General features: G+C 50.4%; 1 protein-coding gene across 5 annotated transcripts in view; it reads left to right on the forward strand.

Moving 5' to 3' along the window:
- The window catches only part of ralgapa2 (Ral GTPase activating protein catalytic subunit alpha 2), an 88470-nt gene that overhangs the window by 56088 nt on the left and 14176 nt on the right, over positions 1-18206 (forward strand). For all 5 annotated transcript variants that reach the window (XM_047013818.1, XM_047013834.1, XM_047013809.1 and 2 more), the window contains 3 exons: positions 1-156; positions 3807-3965; positions 5384-5511. In XM_047013818.1, coding sequence (XP_046869774.1) covers positions 1-156; positions 3807-3965; positions 5384-5511 — 443 coding nt within the window. The remainder of the gene's footprint in view (positions 157-3806; positions 3966-5383; positions 5512-18206) is intronic.

Here is an 18206-nt window from a genome sequence, read left to right on the forward strand (position 1 = left end):
GTGGACCTGTCCACACACTGTGGCTTCATGGGCGGGCTGCAGAGGAACGGCAGCACGGGTCACACAGCTCCCTACTACGCTACCTCCAACGTGGAGGTCATCTTCCACGTCTCCACGCGCATGCCGTCCAACTCCGACGACTGCCTCACCAAAAAGGTAGCGGCCCACCCAACACTGAATATCTCGAATCCCCCCCCACCGTCCGCCCTCCTCCGCCCTCCCCCCTCCATCCCCCAAACACACACACACACATACTAACCTCAGTTAGCGAAAGGAACCAAGGGCTTGAACAGACCTCGCCTTTATTGATTTGTCGGTGAAAGGGACTGGGATTCGTTTGCGTGTGTGTGTGTGCCCTGGTGTTCTTCAGTGTGACGGGAGGGGCACAGATCAAAAGACATGTGAGAAAGATTGAGACAAACAGACCCAGTACACAGCATACATGGCTGGATGGCCTTGGTCTGCCTGTGTGCTGTGTTGTCTGTGGGCCCTGGGCTCTGTGCTAAGCTGCCATCAGGTGGTGTGACTCCTGGGTGCAGCCATTGATTAGCAGCCCTGGACAGGCCCGAAGTGGAGAGCGGAGCAGGCAAGTGAGGGAGGAGGGGGGTGGGGGAGGGGGGGGGGGGGGGGGGGAGCGGGCCTGTGCCGCTGCTGTAATAATCATGATTCCTCCCCCTCCTCCTCCTCCTCCTCATCTCGCCCCCCTCCTCCTCCTCATCTCGCCCCCCTCCCCCTCCTCCTCCTCATCTCGCCCCCCTCCTCCTCCTCATCTCGCCCCCCTCCTCCTCCTCATCTCGCCCCCCTCCCCCTCCTCCTCCTCATCTCGCCCCCCTCCTCCTCCTCATCTCGCCCCCCTCCTCCTCCTCATCTCGCCCCCCTCCCCCTCCTCCTCCTCATCTCGCCCCCCTCCCCCTCCTCCTCCTCATCTCGCCCCCCTCCCCCTCCTCCTCCTCATCTCGCCCCCCTCCTCCTCCTCATCTCGCCCCCCTCCCCCTCCTCCTCCTCATCTCGCCCCCCTCCTCCTCCTCATCTCGCCCCCCTCCTCCTCCTCCTCCTCATCTCGCCCCCCTCCCCCTCCTCCTCCTCATCTCGCCCCCCTCCCCGAGCGTTGTGACCAGGGCCCAGATTCAGCCATTAGCCCTCCCCGGCAGGGCAGGCGCCGGGCGGATGCCGGCAGGACCCTTTTATCCGCTTCCCGCAGTGGACGGCGAGAGCAATCGATGTGCTGCTCCAGCGGGGGCCCAGGCCCCTGTGCTCTACCCAGCCACAGTTAGCATGGAGAAATGAGCCGCTAGGCCCCTGCCCGCGCTGCCAATCTTCTCATGCGGCATCCCGTCGAGAGAGGAAATTCATCAGCCTCATACACCCCCACCCACCCCTCTCTCTCTCTCTCTGTCTGTCGTCTCTTCAAAAACACCCTCTGCTCCATCCGGCCCCCATACTGAACCTGTGCTCAGCAGCCGAGGAAATTAGTTAGGCCCATGCAGCAGATTCGATTCTGACTGGCCGGCGTGCACCATCGGAGGGACGGGCCCCGGCCTTGACTGGAGTGTGCCGCCGGCCTGCTTCGATTCATTTGACCGGGAACCCCTGTAATTGCTCTCCTCACTCCCTTCCCCAGGTCCCTGCACTAGCCGCTGGCCCGGACAAGAAATTGGCAGCTTGGCACCATGGGTGGAGGGGGGGGATGAAAAAGAGGCTTTATCTGCGTCCAGGCAGGAAGTTTCTCTGTCTCTTTACAAAATGAAACTCCCAGCCACCCGCCCCTTTGCCTGCCTCCACAGCCGTAGACACACTGTGGAGAGGGGAGGGACGGGGGGGTCCACGGGGGCAGATTGTCTGTTGAAGGAGTGGAGGGGTGGGGGGGGGTGTAAAATAAGCCTCCAGCTAAACCGAAAAGAAAAGGAGAGAGGAAAAAACATGAATTCCTCCAATCCAATTGTGGGCTTCAGGGCAGTGCCTGGCCCAAGCTGCGGCAGCAGCTGGCTGTGGTAATGTGGTTATAGCAACGACCTTGGGGGGTGGGGGTCAGGCCATGTAGGGTCTTAATGTCAGTGTGCGTGTGTGTGTGTTTGTGTGTGTGTGTGTGAGAAAGAGAGAGAGACAGAGAGAGAGAGAGACCCAAAGGAACACACACACACACAAACCACCCCAAGGCAAGCTTTACTGGCCTGCTGCATGGTGTTTTTATAAGGGAGGACTTGTGCAGTGCAGACCCCTGCTATACATGTGCAGTGCAGACCCCTGCTATACATGTGCAGTGCAGACCCCTGCTATACATGTGCAGTGCAGACCCCTGCTATACATGTGCAGTGCAGACCCCTGCTATACATGTGCAGTGCAGACCCCTGCTATACATGTGCAGTGCAGACCCCTGCTATACATGTGCAGTGCAGACCCCTGCTATACATGTGCATGAGTGAGATGCCCATAGGCCTGCTGGGGGTCACAAAGGGCTAATTGGACAAGAGCCTTTGACTCAGGTCATGATACGTACTGCAACTGACTCCACACATAGCTACAGTACTCACTGTGTGGGCCTTGGTGAGACTGAGCTTGATGCAGTAAGACTACAGTGGCGTGTCAGCATTCACGCCAGTCCAGTGGTTCAGTGCACCCAGTTCAGCATGCTAACTTTAATTAGCATTCCCACCATTCCTGGCACCCCCAGAAATGCATATTCAAAATGTTTGCTTAATTTGTCAGAGTGACTGACCTGCTGGGGAGCCATTGATCCATAGACAGAAGAGCTGAACCCAGAGAGCGGCAGCACAATCAGCGTTGTTGTGGATTTGTTTAACATTATAACATTACCATAATTAAGGGCTTATAATAGAATGTGCTAATTGAATTTTTTGGTGGCGAGGGCATGTTTTCTTAATGGCTCATTAGGCCTCCAGTACACTGGCAGATGTTTCTCTTTCTTTGAGTGAAGGCCCAGTCTAGGCTGCCACGATGCACAGTGACGGGCAGAGGCAGCTCCAACACTCGTATGTTTGTGTGTGGGTGTGCCCAGAGCTCTGTCCAGATGGATGGGACTGTACACCAGGGCCATGTGTGGAGTGAGCACGTGTGTGAAGGTGTTTGTCTCGCGGCCTTAGTGAGACCGTCGTAAACAATTTGACTGTTTCAGACCAGCGTCTGTCAATTTCCTGTCATTTGTGTGTCTTTTTTGTCCTACCTTCATTTGTGTTTGTGAATAGGATATGAAAATTGGTGGCAATTTGGTGTCTTGGTGGGAGGTTAATTGGATTTAAATTATTGCTTTTAAAAATGCCCAATTTTTTGTGCTTTACTGTTTGTTACTTGAATTTGTAATCATATTTCAGATTATTCCGGAATTAGATGACTATAAATGCATACTAAAGCCTAGGCCACAGTAGCATTTTATATTAAAGTAATTTTGTCCTAACAACCCTTCTATTTGAATGATAACTGGCACTAGATCTGCACTTAACAGATTTGTTCTATCATAGTCAGGGGTCTGTTCAGGATGGAAAAATATCTATACACATCAACTGATCAACAATGTGTGTTGTTTATTTGACTCATCATCCATATGGCCTCAACCTGTACTTTGGCTAGATTTCTTTACAATGTAACATTTGACTTTTCGCCCATTAGCTACATAGAAATAGTGCAAATAGAAAGTACTGCAGAATACCAAGGAACAGAAGGGCATAGTACCACCTCTGTTTGAGTTGTCAGATTCAGGGAAGGTCAACTCCAGTGTCTTGTTCTGTCAGCACTGTGTGTGCCGGCTGTAGCAGTAAGAGCGGCGTCTAACCCTGGATGTGTCACCGCAGCTGCGTCACCTAGGGAACGACGAGGTGCACATGGTGTGGTCGGAGCACACGCGGGACTACCGGCGCGGCATCGTGCCCACGGACTTCGGAGACGTGCTCATCGTCGTGTACCCCATGAAGAACCACATGTACTTCATCCAGATCATGAAGAAACCACAGGTACTGACAGGACTGTCTCACATGTCGTTGGTTTCAGGAGAAAACTCCTGGTTCTGTGTGATGTTCTGTGTATTGTATACATGCACTTTTATTATCATGTAGGCTTCTCTTTGTTGGCATTCTATGTGATGCATTGGCATTGTATTGCTGCTGTTATCTTGGCCAGGTCTCCCTTGTAAAAAAGAAGTAGCATCTCAATGGGACTTCCAGGTTAGATAAGATTAAACAAAAAATATATAAAAAAACATCTCTGGGTGAAATTGGCGCTGAGCTATGTATGAACCCAAACATACAACTTGACATCAACTGAAATTGAGCGGAAGGATAAAGAGAAAAGACATGGAGAGTGGAGTGGGGCCAGAGAGACTGGGACTGGAGAGTGGAGTGGGGGCAGAGAGACTGGGACTGGAGAGTGGAGTGGGGGCAGAGAGACTGGGACTGGAGAGTGATGACGGAATGAAAGAGGGCCGACTTGGAGAGAGAAAAAGGGAGGGCTCAGAGAGTGATGAGAGTTAGAGAAACAGGAGAGAGGGAGAGGGAGAGGGAGTTGTGCCGGCCAAACAGGGGCTTAAGTGTGGCACAGCGTTGGCCAGGAGAATGCTAGGACACAGGGCAGCCTTGGTGCTTTACCCACCTGCCAACACGACTCTGCCAACATAGAGATGATGGTGCCTGTACCCCTGTGCCAGGCCAGTGCCTGCCACCGTGCATGCCCAGACACAGACAGACAGCATCTGAACCTTCATCTTAGCAAACACTAGACCACCGCTCAAATTCACACACACAAATCACACACTAGCTACTACAAGGGTGCTGTAAAAGTTCATTGTCCTGAGCTAACCCCAAGAAATTAGGCTTCATCTTTTATGGTCAGTATAAATTGTTTGGAATGGGCTGGCTGTCAGCACTTACTGTGGCCTGGTTATTAGAGTGCCGGGTGCGTTTGAATAATGAGTTGGACTGTGGAGAAACAGCAGGAGCTCTCTCTCTCTCTAACTGTCTCGGAGGGCACACTGACTTCAAATATCAGGTCAACGATCATTCAGCCACAGTGATTTAGGAGCGCTTCCCAGATACATGAACAGACGCGTGTTCCCACACACACTGCTGTCTTCCGACGCAGACAACTCTTATTGTATTTGTTCAGAGATCTTTTCTTTGGTATTAATCAATATTCTGATCTGAGTTGCATCGATGTGTGCTTTTGTCACGCAAAGTCAAATTTATTTTATAACGTTTAACCTTGTTGCTTTACTCCTGGCAGATAGAAAACAGACCACAACAGCAATATTACTCATTTGGATGCTTTTAAATAAAAATTAAAAAACACACAAATTAACTTTAGTTTTAATTGCCAAGTAAATACTTTGATGTCCTCCCTCTCTTCCTGTTTTTCTCCTTTTCCCTCCCTCTCTCAGGTTCCTTTCTTCGGTCCTCTGTTCAACGGAGCCATCGTGACAGGAGCGCTGCTGCCCAGCCTGGCTCGGGCCACCTGCATCAACGCCAGCAGAGCTGTCAAGTCCCGTCTGACTCTCTACCAGAGCTTGTATCCTTTCTGCTGCTCCGCACTACTGTACCTTGGGTGTGGGTGTGTGCGCGTGTGTGTGTAAATAATCCGAGTCAGAGTGTGGGCACTCACAAAAGTGAGGTTTGTGTGAAAGTAAGGGGGGGGTAGGTGTGTGTGTGTGTTTGTATATTGTTTCCATGTATGTCATAGGGATTCAGCAGGTAGGCTAGTGTTTGTGTGTGGGAGTTTGCATGTATGGGTGGATCCACATGCATACACATGGCTGAGCATGACGGAGGATCTTTTGATTACCATGCGTGATTACCACTCATGGTGTTGGGTAACCTGTGACACGCATAGCCATAGTATTACATCAGCCAAAAACGGAGGTGGCATCTCTTCATTTAAAATGCCCGAAGAACTGGGCCTGTCTACGCACTCACATGCAGGCCAATCCCCGTGGCAGCGTGTGTCTATAAGGGCCTGACTCCAGCTGTACTTGTCAGTTGGTTTAAAGGGAATGTAATCACTGATGGAGATGAATTAGCATGTGAATGGCAGGAGGAGGGAGAGAAGGATGGGGGGGGGGGGGGTCGGGGAGGGGGGGGGGGTGGTGGGGGGGCAACATCTCTAAGCAGCCCCTGGGGGCGAAATCTGATCTCCCACAATGCCCTGCTCCTCAGGACAGGGTGTACGCTGTGGCCCTGGCCGTCATGCCAGTGCGCTGGTTGCCATAGAAACGTCTCCTGTTAAATCAAATGGGTCGTGTTTTGGTGCTTGTGTTCTGAGAGAAGAGGACAGTTTGGTAATAATGCCAACAGCTAACAACAAAGACTTGTCTGCTTGCTGTCCTGTTTTCTGTGTGTGCAGGCATGTTTGTACACGTGTGTGTATGCACATTCACACACCACCCCCCCCCCCCACACACACACACACCCTTGTATCTACCCTGTATCAGCCTCCGCCTGCGTCCCATGGGCACAGTAGTCACAGCAGAGTAGTCACAGCAGAGTGACAGATGTCTGTTACCCCACGCCAAGTCAACTATCCCAGTGAGGGGGGGACTGCCAGTGAGGGGCCCACCATCCTCCAACCTCCCCCGGCCCATCTCCGTCTCCTCCCTGCCACGGAGGGCCAAACCTTGGCCAGGCCGGCAGGGTTTAGACCCCCCCCACCCAACCTGGCATTCCTTAGCAGCAGTTGCAACACAAAGGCCTGATCTCAGAGAGGAGATAACGACTGGGATGGGGATATGGAGTCTTGGCTGGCCAAGGCAGCCTCAGAGCCAAGTCTGGATGGACAGTGAGGAGACAAATGGATGGTCCCAGCCAAGCGCCCTGCCAACAGTGCCTGGTGTCTGTCTGTGTGGACTGGCTGTGGGGACTGGCTGTGTGTCTACCATGGCTGGAGGACTTTGTTAGGGGACGAGAGATTGTAGTGAAACAAAGGAATTCTTACAGAGATCCGGAGGCCTGTTTTTATTAGTACTGCGTTGTACAACACACACAAAAAAGAGATTTCTTAGCGTTTGTTTGTCAAATAAGCCTGAAATTTAAAAATGTTTGGAATGAAGCAATCTAGAATGTCATTGTAGTTCTATTCCCTAAGGGAATAACAGGCATACCATGACGATATGATTCATCAAAATTTGACCGCCCTATACCATCCTTCAATCCTCTGCTGTCGTCAGAGGACAGGCTGTTGTATTGTGCCAGGTGCTTCACATTCTCCCCTTTCCATCTTAACCCTCCCTCCCCGCTGTCTTCTTCAGAAAATTTGGGTCATTTTTCTTTCGTTCTTTTTTTTCTCTCTTTTTTTTTCTTCTTTTTTTTGTGTGCACAAAGTCGAAACAACGTCCCCCGTCTCTTCCTGGAGATGGCTGTTTTTGTGCAAGAGATGAAATCCCCATCAAGAGCGTCCCTCCTTCACAATGGCCCCGGCAATCCGCAATCTGCTGCCCGCTAGCCCTGCCGCTCTCCAAGGTAATTAGTTGAATATTTCTTCAAAGAGAAGCCATATGACCCCTGTGCGTCCACATGAAAGGGGAGCGCGGCGCTGGGGCCCTCTCTTCCCACCCCGCCACCGCGGGACTGGAGAGGCGTACGGTGGCCCGCCGCTCTGCCGCTGGTTCACTCTGGTTAATTGGATCTGATATTGAGAAATGACCACAACCAGCCTCATGGCTGCAAAACACACACACTGACACACACGCATAAAAAAAAGGCTACTGACAGAGTGAATGAAGTGGTGTTCGAGGGTGTGGTTGAATGCTTGAGTATGTTTACGTGTGTGTGCGTGTGCGTGTGTTGATGTGTGTGTGTGTGGCCATTGGCCGCAGGGTTCTTGATCCAAGTCTAACCAAGGGTTTGTGTTTTGCTATTTTCACTCGTGCATCATTTACATTTAGTCATTTTTTTTTAGCAGACGCTCTTATCCAGAGCGAATTACAGTAAGTACAGGGACATTCCCCCTGAGGCAAGTAGGGTGAAGTGCCTTGCCCAAGGACACAACGTCATTTGGCATGGCGGGGAATCGATCCGGCAACCTTCTGATTACTAGCCCGACTCCCTCACCGCTCAGCCATCTGACCCCCGTCAGCATCAAGTCAGCATCTACTCCGCTTATTTAATCAACAATGCAGCGATATCATTTTCTTGCCCGAGGGGCACCGTATTTAAGAGACACTGCTGTCTCACACCCAATAGAGTCCCTTAGAAATCTTTCATAATGTGTCATTTATTATTGATACTGAACTGGTGAAGAAGGCAGCTGTCTGAGCAGCACTGTCTCTTCCTATTGAGAGAAGCTGGACAGCAAAGTGGATTGACAAAATATATTCTATCACACTACACACTGTACTTCTTATTGCACTACCGTTAGTTGTTTTTTTGCCCCCAACCTCCTTGTTCCTGAATGTGTCAATTATGGCATACTGATAAGCATGACACTGATATATTGACATGCTGTGTAGTGACTCAAACATTGGTACAGGAAGATGATGTGGCAAAAGCAGGAGGACCTCTGGTGGGTCATCACCGCTGCCACGTGTCCTCCTGCACCTCCCCCTTATGGCTGGAGCCTTTTAACCAAGTCACTACATGTTACTCTTGAACAAGCTCTACTTCAATGGTTTTATGTGCTCTTCATCCCTCCTTGTAAGGGCATTCTTTGTACACAGGGTGGTAAGGTGTGTTTGGAGGTGTGTGTGTGTGTGTGTTTAGGTTGCTGAAGAGTCTAATAGGTGAGACGGAGGAGAGCTGACCTTCATTCTGAAACCCAGCTTCCCTGCCGGTCAGAATCAATAGCTTGTGCACACTGCCCCTCGCTCCTCTCCCCTGGTACACACACTCACACAGACACACACACACAGACACACACACACACACATCCGTCTCCGGGCAGCGATCAATAGCCATAATCTGTTCCTGCCCATGGCTGGTCATGCGAGCCGGGTTTTAGGTGGCATTGTGAGGAGCGTGTAGGGGGAGGAGGTGAGCCATCTCCCCGGCAGAGACACCCAGACAGAGCTGCTCATGGTGGCCCCTTCCCCAAACACTGGGTTGGGCCTCCCTGTGTTGAAACATGGCAGGGCTCATGAGACAGGCTGTGTAGGGTTAGTCATGTGAAATCTACTGTTGCGTTTTTTACCTTTTATGTACGAGGTACATCCACTTTTGTTAGGCCGATAGCACTTCAACCTTATTCATCTCTTGGTTGACTAACAAAGGTGGGTTTTTTCTCTCCCATTGAGGGAAATATTATTTACCAAGTGGAGATGAGAGCATGTCTGTAATATGTGTGCGTGTGTGTGTACGCGCGGGAGTACGTTATGAATAGATACTGCCATGTTAGTGTTAGTCACAAATGCATTATTTAGCAGTCCTGATGGGCCTAATTTGCCAGCTGTTGTGCCTACCCTCGTCAAGAGTCTTGTGTATGTGTAATACCCAGCGGGCTGAATTCATGTGAACGCAGTGCTTGGCTGGGCACAGTCTGGAGTCTGCCCTGCCGCACTCTGATTGGCTGGGGACTTGAGTGTGGATAACTAGCCCACTTCCTGCCAATGGCCCCGCCCCTCAGGGAGAAGTGGAGTGTGAACCTGGAAGCCAAACATGACTCAGAGTTGACTGTACCTTGAGAGAGTCTAGTTGGTTCTGGGGGAGTTTGAGGTCATCCAGCCAGTCTCTGTTGTTTATCAGCCTGTTAGTGGAGAGTCTCAAGTGCCTCGGTCACTAAGGCGCTGCCCAACTTAGTTTCCAGAACCCAGAGATCATCCAGCAGGGGTAGACTCACTGTGAGCCGCCCTGGAGTTGGGCGTGCTGTTCAGGGTGGGGTTGATGGGGTCAGGCTGGGTGAGTGGGGGGCTTGTCAGGGGGTAGTCGGGGGCACTTTACGCAGTGGAAAAGAAGAAGGGTGGGGGGTGCGGTCCTGAGTTCCCCTGCTGAATGTTTTAACCTAATCCCATTATCAGTGTAGCGCACTGCCTCTCTCTCTAACCTCCGCTCCCACCCCCGCCCCCTACACCCCAACCCCCCCCCCCCCCCCCCGCTCCTACCCACACCTCTCTCCAGCTGACCAGCTGTTCCCGGGGCTTGAGACAATGTCCAATGTGTTCAGATCACTGAGTCTCTCCCTTCCACACCCACCCACCCACCCTCCTACACACACACACTCCTTTACACACACACACCTCCACACTGGCCCCCCAGAGCTGCAGACAGCTCAGTCACTAGGGTCTAGTTGGGGGGGGGGGGGGGGGGGCTACTAGGAAGAGGAGGGGTAATAGAAGGGGCGGGGGGGCAAGCACAGGCCTGTCAAACCCAGTAGCCCTGACTCAGGAGGAAAGCAGGCAGGCCCAGGCCTCCGGATGGCATATGGCGTCTAGCTTCATACAACATGCAAAAGTATTCTCCCCCTTGCCTCCTCACCACACCCATCCCCTGCTGCTAATGCAGAATGACTCAGAGCATTTCTCTTTTTTTTCTTCTTCTGCCGGGCTCTTCCCCCCTCTTCTCCTCCTCGTCCTCCTCCCCCCTCCTACCAAACCCCAGGCCTATAACAAAAGGCATCCCCCCCTGGTGCACCCACACAGGGAAAGCCCTGGGGGCCCGGGGCCGAGGACTGAGGGGGAGAGAGAGAGGGCTCTTAAACACAGGTAGAGCAGGCGTGGAAACAGACGGACGACAGCAGGGATCCAGGGGCTGATGACAGTCAGCCCCGTCTGGGAGGGGACACACACACACAGTCACACACACACACAGTCACACACACACACAGTCACACACACACACAGTCACACACACACAGACACACACACACAGTCACACACACACACACACAGTCACACACACACAGACACACACACACAGTCACACACAGTCACACACACACACAGACACACACACACAGTCACACACAGACACACACAGTCACACACAGACACACACACACTGTCACACACACACAGTCACACACACAGACACACACACACAGTTGCACAAACACAAACACCCACACAAAGTCACCAACACAGTCACACATACACGGTTGGTGTTAGTTGTGGACTGGTGTGTTTGTGGGAGCACCAGTGATGGGGGATAAAAAGAACGCAGAGGGTTATGTAGCAGCAGTCTGTTTGTGTTCAAAGATGTGACGAGCTGCTGCTTTGCTTGCTGCATTTCATATTTCTGCAAAACTCCCTAGATTGAATTAAATCTAATTAGGGAATGAAGGACATGTTGTCCATATGCTGATTTTTACATGTGATAATAGCCAACAGTGTCACTCTGTCATTATCTTTTAAGTGATATAAGGACAGTGTTAATAAAAGTATCTAGCTTAGCACTCTGAATGTACAGTACTTTCTTACTATCATTTCAATATAGCAGTACATGTTCTGTTCACTATTCCAGATGAGACTCAACCCTTACACTGTTGCCTTTTGTATTGCTGACATAGCACAGCATAATGTTACTGGAAGAATGTCATGCTTCGAGTATTCTTAAACTTGAACCCCCCCCTCCCGACCCCACCCCACTCCACCCCACCTCTCCTCTCTCTCCGTCTGCTCTGCTTTCATGCGTGACATCTGTCCGTTTGAGGGGCCAAGAAATGAGCGGCAGCCAGGATGCCAGTTATTTTGCGTGGGATCTCCCTTTCTTTCCCATCCCCTGTGGGGAGGTGCGAGGTGTCAGGTAGCATTACCTAGTCCCAGTCCATACCATTATCAACCTGTCAGGGGTGGACCTTGGAGGCGTTTGGTACTTAACCCTAGCCAAGCCCTACAAATAACTCCAGAGGCTGTCTTTGTTACCAACAGTGTCAGATCCTTTGGTATTTTCCTGTACTTGTTCACAATATTTATACATAGAAAATTACATTAAATCTTTAATCATGATTATTGTTTGTGACAAACCATAACCCCAATAGGATTATATAACATATATGTTGTTAATACTTTCTCAGTGTTTCTATCGATTTTCAAAGTCTGGTATTGTATGTGAATGTAACTGTCCTTTTGTGTGTTCATTTAATTGGTTTGAATGTTTTTTTAGTTTTTGTTTTTTTTTGAGTCGAGTTGAGGCTAGCTTCTCTAATACAAGCTCATCCTCGCTCTCCATCCCTCAGACTCTCGCAGTGCGTTGCTGTTAAGAGTCCATGTTAATTGTGATTGATGTGTGTGTGCCTGGCTCTACCCAGGGTGTAAAACTCTGGGTCTGTCTGCTCTAAGTGATTAGCATCCAGCTAGCCATTCCATCTGTTCCCCTAGCCTTGTTTAATTAATGAACTTTCTTTCTCCGCCCCTAGCCAGCCAGTGCAGCACTAAAGGAAAGCTGTTAGCCCTCTCAGGTTATCCAAATGGATGCCTGTTCTTGTTTGCACCACAATGGGTGCGTTCTCATTGATTAGTTGTGTTTTGTTTCCCCCTCTTTTGTCTCTGGGTTCTTGAGGGAGGGTTAATGAGGTTTTCTGGCAACCGCCAGCACTAGGAATCTGCGGATAAATGGGAATCTTTTTTTTTTTTTTATGCACTTGGCAGAAGTGCAAAAAAACCTCAATGTTTTTGTCTGAGCGTGAGCATGCTTCTACACACTTGTTTGTCTGCGCACACACAAACACTTGTCAGCATGTCAGCAAGTGCCTGCATGTGTGTCGAAAATGTGGTTCTCCTCTTTGGATTTGTGTCAGTGGGCTCTGGGAGGTGTTGCCGACTATTTTCAGAAACCTCTGGCCCTCTTTCTCTAGTAAAATTGTAGTCTTCCTCCCTCACTCCTTCCTTCCCCTGTTTCCTTCCAACTGTCTCATTACATGGAGGCACCGGACAGTCTTTGTCCCCAGACAGCTCCCCCCTCCTTTGTGCACAGACTCACTCATCGACATGGTCGTGTGCCCGTGTTGGAGCCCATCTTTCACGCTCAGCTCCCCTTTGTTTGACGCCCGCCCAGATAAGGATCCCAATTCTAGGGGCCTCTCTGATATTGAAATCCGACAGCGGCGCACTGAGAGCTTTCAATCATCCATTATCTGGGCTCCAGTGATTACCATTCAATCTCCCAGGGCCCGTTCGGTGTTCGCGGCCAACGCTCAGCAGCCAGAGTCCTATCCCCTCTGAAAGACCAGGAACCAGCCAGGCACCATGTCACGTTCAGGCATATCCGTAGATATTTCCGAGGCGGACTTGAGACGCATCCGTGTTCGCCTCTGTGGGGGAAATGTCAGCAAAATGTCAGTCATCACCATCCCCTGGAATCTCTCACTCTGTGATGTGGCCCCAGGGTTTAGGGACTCTTTTGTGAAGACACCGCTCGCTTCGTTGACATTATTCCATTTTCTCTCTTCTTTTTTTGGTCCATAAATGGACTTTAGCTTTTCAATTCCCTTTTATCATAATTAGGCCTGGCCTTGAATTGTGCAGGTTTTATTTATTTATTTAAAAAATATGTTGTCTTTTTTCTTCCCTTTTTTTAAGGGGGGGGGGGGGCGGACAGTGTGCCTGCCCACGTTGTGTTTAATGTCACAGACTTAATTGGTTATTCTAAAAAGAGGAATTAGTTGATTATTTATAAGTTGCACATAAATGCCTCTTTAAACAGTTCAAAGGCAGCGCCTGCTCCTTCACTTGCCTGTGTCCATTGTTCTCCATTAGAGGATGTCCTTGTCCCGCAGCATTTCCATTTTTGCACTAAACGGAATTTATTTCCTACATAGAGACAAGCAACGGCAAACAAAGCAGTAACAAAAACAGAACATTAAAGTCGTCCATCGTGCTTTGTTTGCCCCTTCTTAGGGAAAGCACTCTTTGATGTGGTAATGCCCAGAGACTGTACGTTGACAAGTGGAAGGCCATACTGGGACTAGCACCAGGTCTTCCTGTGTTTGCTAGAGTTTTGGAGTGTGTGTCTGCACGCGTGTGTGCTATTGTGGTTGAGGCTTGCGACAAAGAGAGAGCTTTATCAGTATTAGCACTAGTGAGAACTCCTGAGGTATTTCCACAGATCGCTTCATAAGCAGCTCAGGATGCATAACCCTCTTAGCTGAGACTTCATTGTCTCCTCTTCTCTAAATACCAGGCTTGGGACAACAACAACATCAGATAACACCGTGGTGTTCGCATGCTCCTCTCACAGGTTTCGCAGTACATAACATTGATGGGAAAAATCCCTTATTTGCCCGATCTTCACACTCACAGCAAAGCTTTGTGCTGGGAAACAAAAGCTCCCCGCTCTTCAGCTCTAGGTGCTGCGTGCTGGGCACATCTTCATTAGTTATGTATAGCCGCTAATTACTATTGATGAGATTCAGGCAGATTTGGGTACAAATCTATAGCCATTGTGATTCTAATGAGAGTTATTTACTCTCAGATCTGCTAGCCATGGGGGATATGGGATGGAGATGCTGGGCTTTGTGGAGCCAGATATAGCCTGGACCAGCCCGGTCCTTCTATAGCCTTCTACACCCACTTGTTTTTGTATCTGCTGACTCCCCCCCCCCCCCCCCTTCCCAAATCCCCCCTCCCCCGGTATTGTCACCGTCTGCTCGGATGTATAGCACTTCCCGCTCCCCCACCTGTTTTTGTCCGCCATGAAAAGGTCCCATTATAATCTGACCGACCGCGGCTGCCGGGGACATGTAGCCATGAGCGGGCCGGGACTCCCAGAGGCCCTGGCGTCGCTGCTCTTACAGTACTCCACAGTTTGAACCATCTAGACTAGCCCCCCCCCCTCCTGAAGATCTTCACTTGGGGCCCTACACAGCTCTGCATGCCCCCCCCCCTCCCCCAACACACACTCACACATGCGTACACACACATACTCACACTTTTGGAGCCTGTTGAATAGGGGGGCATAGAGCTCCTATACGCCAAGGCAGTGTTCCTATTAACCCTTGAGTGACTGGGTAATGTCATTGAAGGAGGGCCACCTGGCTGTGAGACTGTACAGTCAGCTGCCTACTTGCCACAGAGGAGTAGAGAAGGACCAGGTGTTGGGCCCTAGAACCCCCTAATTGTTGCCATGTAATAGCCTCGCTTGACTGCACACTGTAGCCCGGGGGCAAGGATTAGGGGAAAAGCTGTTGCCAACACAGAAGTCCATTTTATTTTCAGCCTTTTTTCTTTTTTGCTTGTGTATATTTTGTCTCTTGAAGAGGGGATATATCCAGCTCTTTGATTATTCCATCCAGGTTGGAGTCTGGACCCCCCTCCCTCTCGTTCTGCCTTCTTCATCCCCATCTTTCTCTTCCTCTCTTCTCATTCATCTCCGGCCTGGTACACATAAAGGGGTGCTTTAGGCCAGGAGATGCTGGCTGTAAGAAGGCAGAAGAAAACACGTATACACATCAAAGAAAAGGCTGAGGGAAGGAAATGGGAGGATTGGTTTCAGACCTGGGTGTGTCTCAGCATAACCTGCTATGTATTCCAGAACATTCCTGGCAGGTGAACAGCCATATAGCAACAGTTGAGGTTCTTTGGCTTCCACCTGTGAGCTTCCACTGGAGCACTCCCACCCCAGAGAGCTTTCCCTCCTTCAGTCGGTGCCTTTCTTGTTTTGCACTTCTTCGACTCCCCAACCTGAAGCTACTCTCGGCCCTGTTATTATTGTAATGGTCTGCCCACAGTGGAAACGATCCCAAGAGAAGAGAAAATTGTCCAGCGGCATTGTCTGTCTCTGTGTACGTGTCACGTTTTGATAAAGAGCTCCCAACCCCATTACAACCACAATGGCATTGATTGAAATTATGTCAGTAATGCCAAAATGAGGGCAACCGAATTCACTCTTGTCCCCGTAACTAACCCTTCCCCTCTCTGCGCCTCCGTGTTAACTGCGATCACACGCCGCCCCTGCCACTAATCATTAGCATTCCCGCTAAATGCCTGCCGTTTTGTATGAGGCCAGACGGCTCAATTTATCCGATGAACCTTTCACAGCATGGGGCCAAAGCGGAAACGGGAGTATGCAGCGATGAATGGAAGCACGTCCTGAATGTGCCTCGCCAGAATCAGACGCCGGCTGAGTGGCGCTAACGCATCACAACCATTCCCCCGCACATGCCGCCGGCATCATTAAGATTGCAGAGGCCCCAGTCTGGATGGTTAATATTTCATTACCACTGGTTGGAAAAGTGCTTGTGTTATCGTAGGGGTTAAACCAGTGTTTGGCATGGCACGGCTTCATCAAGCTCCTTTGGAAACAAAGCCGTCTGGGTGTCTCTGTGAGTGATGGCAAGTCATCTTGCAGTATATCCAGCTGTTGCTGTTGGCTTAGGAGCACGTTAGTGTGTGTGCTTGTGTTTGCGCGAACAGGCACGTGTGCGTGTGTTCCCACATGGTTAGGCTCCTCTGTTCTCCTCTGTCATTTTCTGTCTCGGTAATCTTCGAAATCCACATCCAGCCCTAATTGTCTCATTATTTCCAACTGTCCCACAACATTCCCTGAATACTGTAACTCTCGTCTTAATGTCCCCTTTCAGAATCATCTTTTTATGACTTTCCGTTAATGCATCACAGCCCTGTAATCTGTCTGTATTTGATTAATCAGGTCTGGCCATTGTACTTCACTTCTAAGGCCAGTCCTTTAGCCATCATCAATGGAGAGTAGGGCCCTTTGAAAAGGAGATTAGTTACACAGTGCTCATCTGAATACACGAGCAACCATGTTCTCTTTTCAGAGGAAATGATCTTGTTGTGTTAACTAACCTACTGATAGTCTGATAGATTTGTTAGAATCTGCAGATTATGAAAGAGCTCCTGTTAGCTGATGGTTAAAAGTGAAGCCAGACAGTGATAAGTCAAGAAAGAAAAAAATAAATAGGAAAAGGTAAAAGAAAGAACAAAAAAAAAGGATTGAAGAGTGATGACATGATGCTTCTCATGACACCAGATCTCCTTTGTCACAGCAATGTCCATTCGCGCTACACTGTGATCGTCACTTTAACTGCGTTGAATGGCATAGCTTTCCAGGTGGCCATATGCATATTGAAAGACTAACTGTCTGGCCCCTTGATTTGTTATCAAGTGCTAATCGATTTAGTGTTCGTCACAGGGGAACAGTGGGGCGCAGAGGGCGTGGCATGCTTGAGGAAGTGGGCGACTGCTTGGTCCATCCCTGCCATAAATAACCAGCCGTGCCTGCAACCAGACACCTCGCCAGGTTTACTCCAGAGGTAAAACTGTTGATGTTGCTGGATCGCACTGATGATGTCACAGGTTAGGAATGATGTCACCGCCATAACTCCCTGTCCCCTTGTCTTGACTCTGAGACGGACGGTGGAGAGGTGTGGAGGTCTGGGCCCTGGAAACTGACGCCGGGGGAGATGAAGCCCCCTGGAGGTGTCATTAGCCCGGGCATACGCTGTGACCTCCTCCCCTCTCTTCTTCTGGGAGTCTGGGACTCTTGCAACACTGCTAATTAGGCTACCTGTTAAAGCTTTCTCACCCGGCCATTACATTAGACAGCACTCCATTCATTGTAGCATCTTAACGCGCACACACACGCACCAAAAAAGCTACAATGTACACACTCTGTTAGCACTCAGAGCCTTGCTTTCTTGCTCCCTCACACACCTCCTCTCTTGACTCTCTAGGAAAAAGCTGTTTAATGAGACACCAGGGTCTTAGTAGCTGCCCATGCATAATGGGATGGTGGGGCACACACACACACACACTTTCACACTCTCCCTTCTGGGTAGTATCTGTCATTCCCTCTCGGACTTTATCCCTCTCGCTTAGTTGTTTCTTCCCATCACTGGATCACGTGTTGTCAAGCCCGAGTCATCTCTTTCGCTCCACCTCTCCCTGTCTCTCCCCTCCTGTTTCTCTCTCTCCCCTCCTGTGTCTCTCTCTCCCTCTCCCCTCCTGTTTCTCTCTCTCCCTCTCCCCTCCTGTTTCTCTCTCTCCCTCTCCCCTCCTGTGTCTCTCTCTCCCTCTCCCCTCCTGTGTCTCTCTCTCCCTCTCCGCTCCTGTTTCCCATAATCACCTCACACCTCTGGGCTCTTCCACTGGGACGAGCTTCTCACCTCAGCCAGCGCTGTGACAACAGGTACCACAGGTACTCACTCACCCAGCCTCTCTTCAATCAACACCTGCTACTCTCCCTCTCGCTCTCTCTCCCTCTCTCTCCCGCTCTCTCTCTCTCTCCCCCTTCTCTCTCTCTCTCTCTCTCTCTCTCTCTCTCTCTCTCTCTCTGTCTGTCTGTCTCTCCATCTGCTCTTCTCCTTCCCTCCGTTTGTCTGTCCCT

This window comes from Hypomesus transpacificus, chromosome 3, assembly GCF_021917145.1.
Source record: "Hypomesus transpacificus isolate Combined female chromosome 3, fHypTra1, whole genome shotgun sequence".
Classification (NCBI taxonomy): domain Eukaryota; kingdom Metazoa; phylum Chordata; class Actinopteri; order Osmeriformes; family Osmeridae; genus Hypomesus; species Hypomesus transpacificus.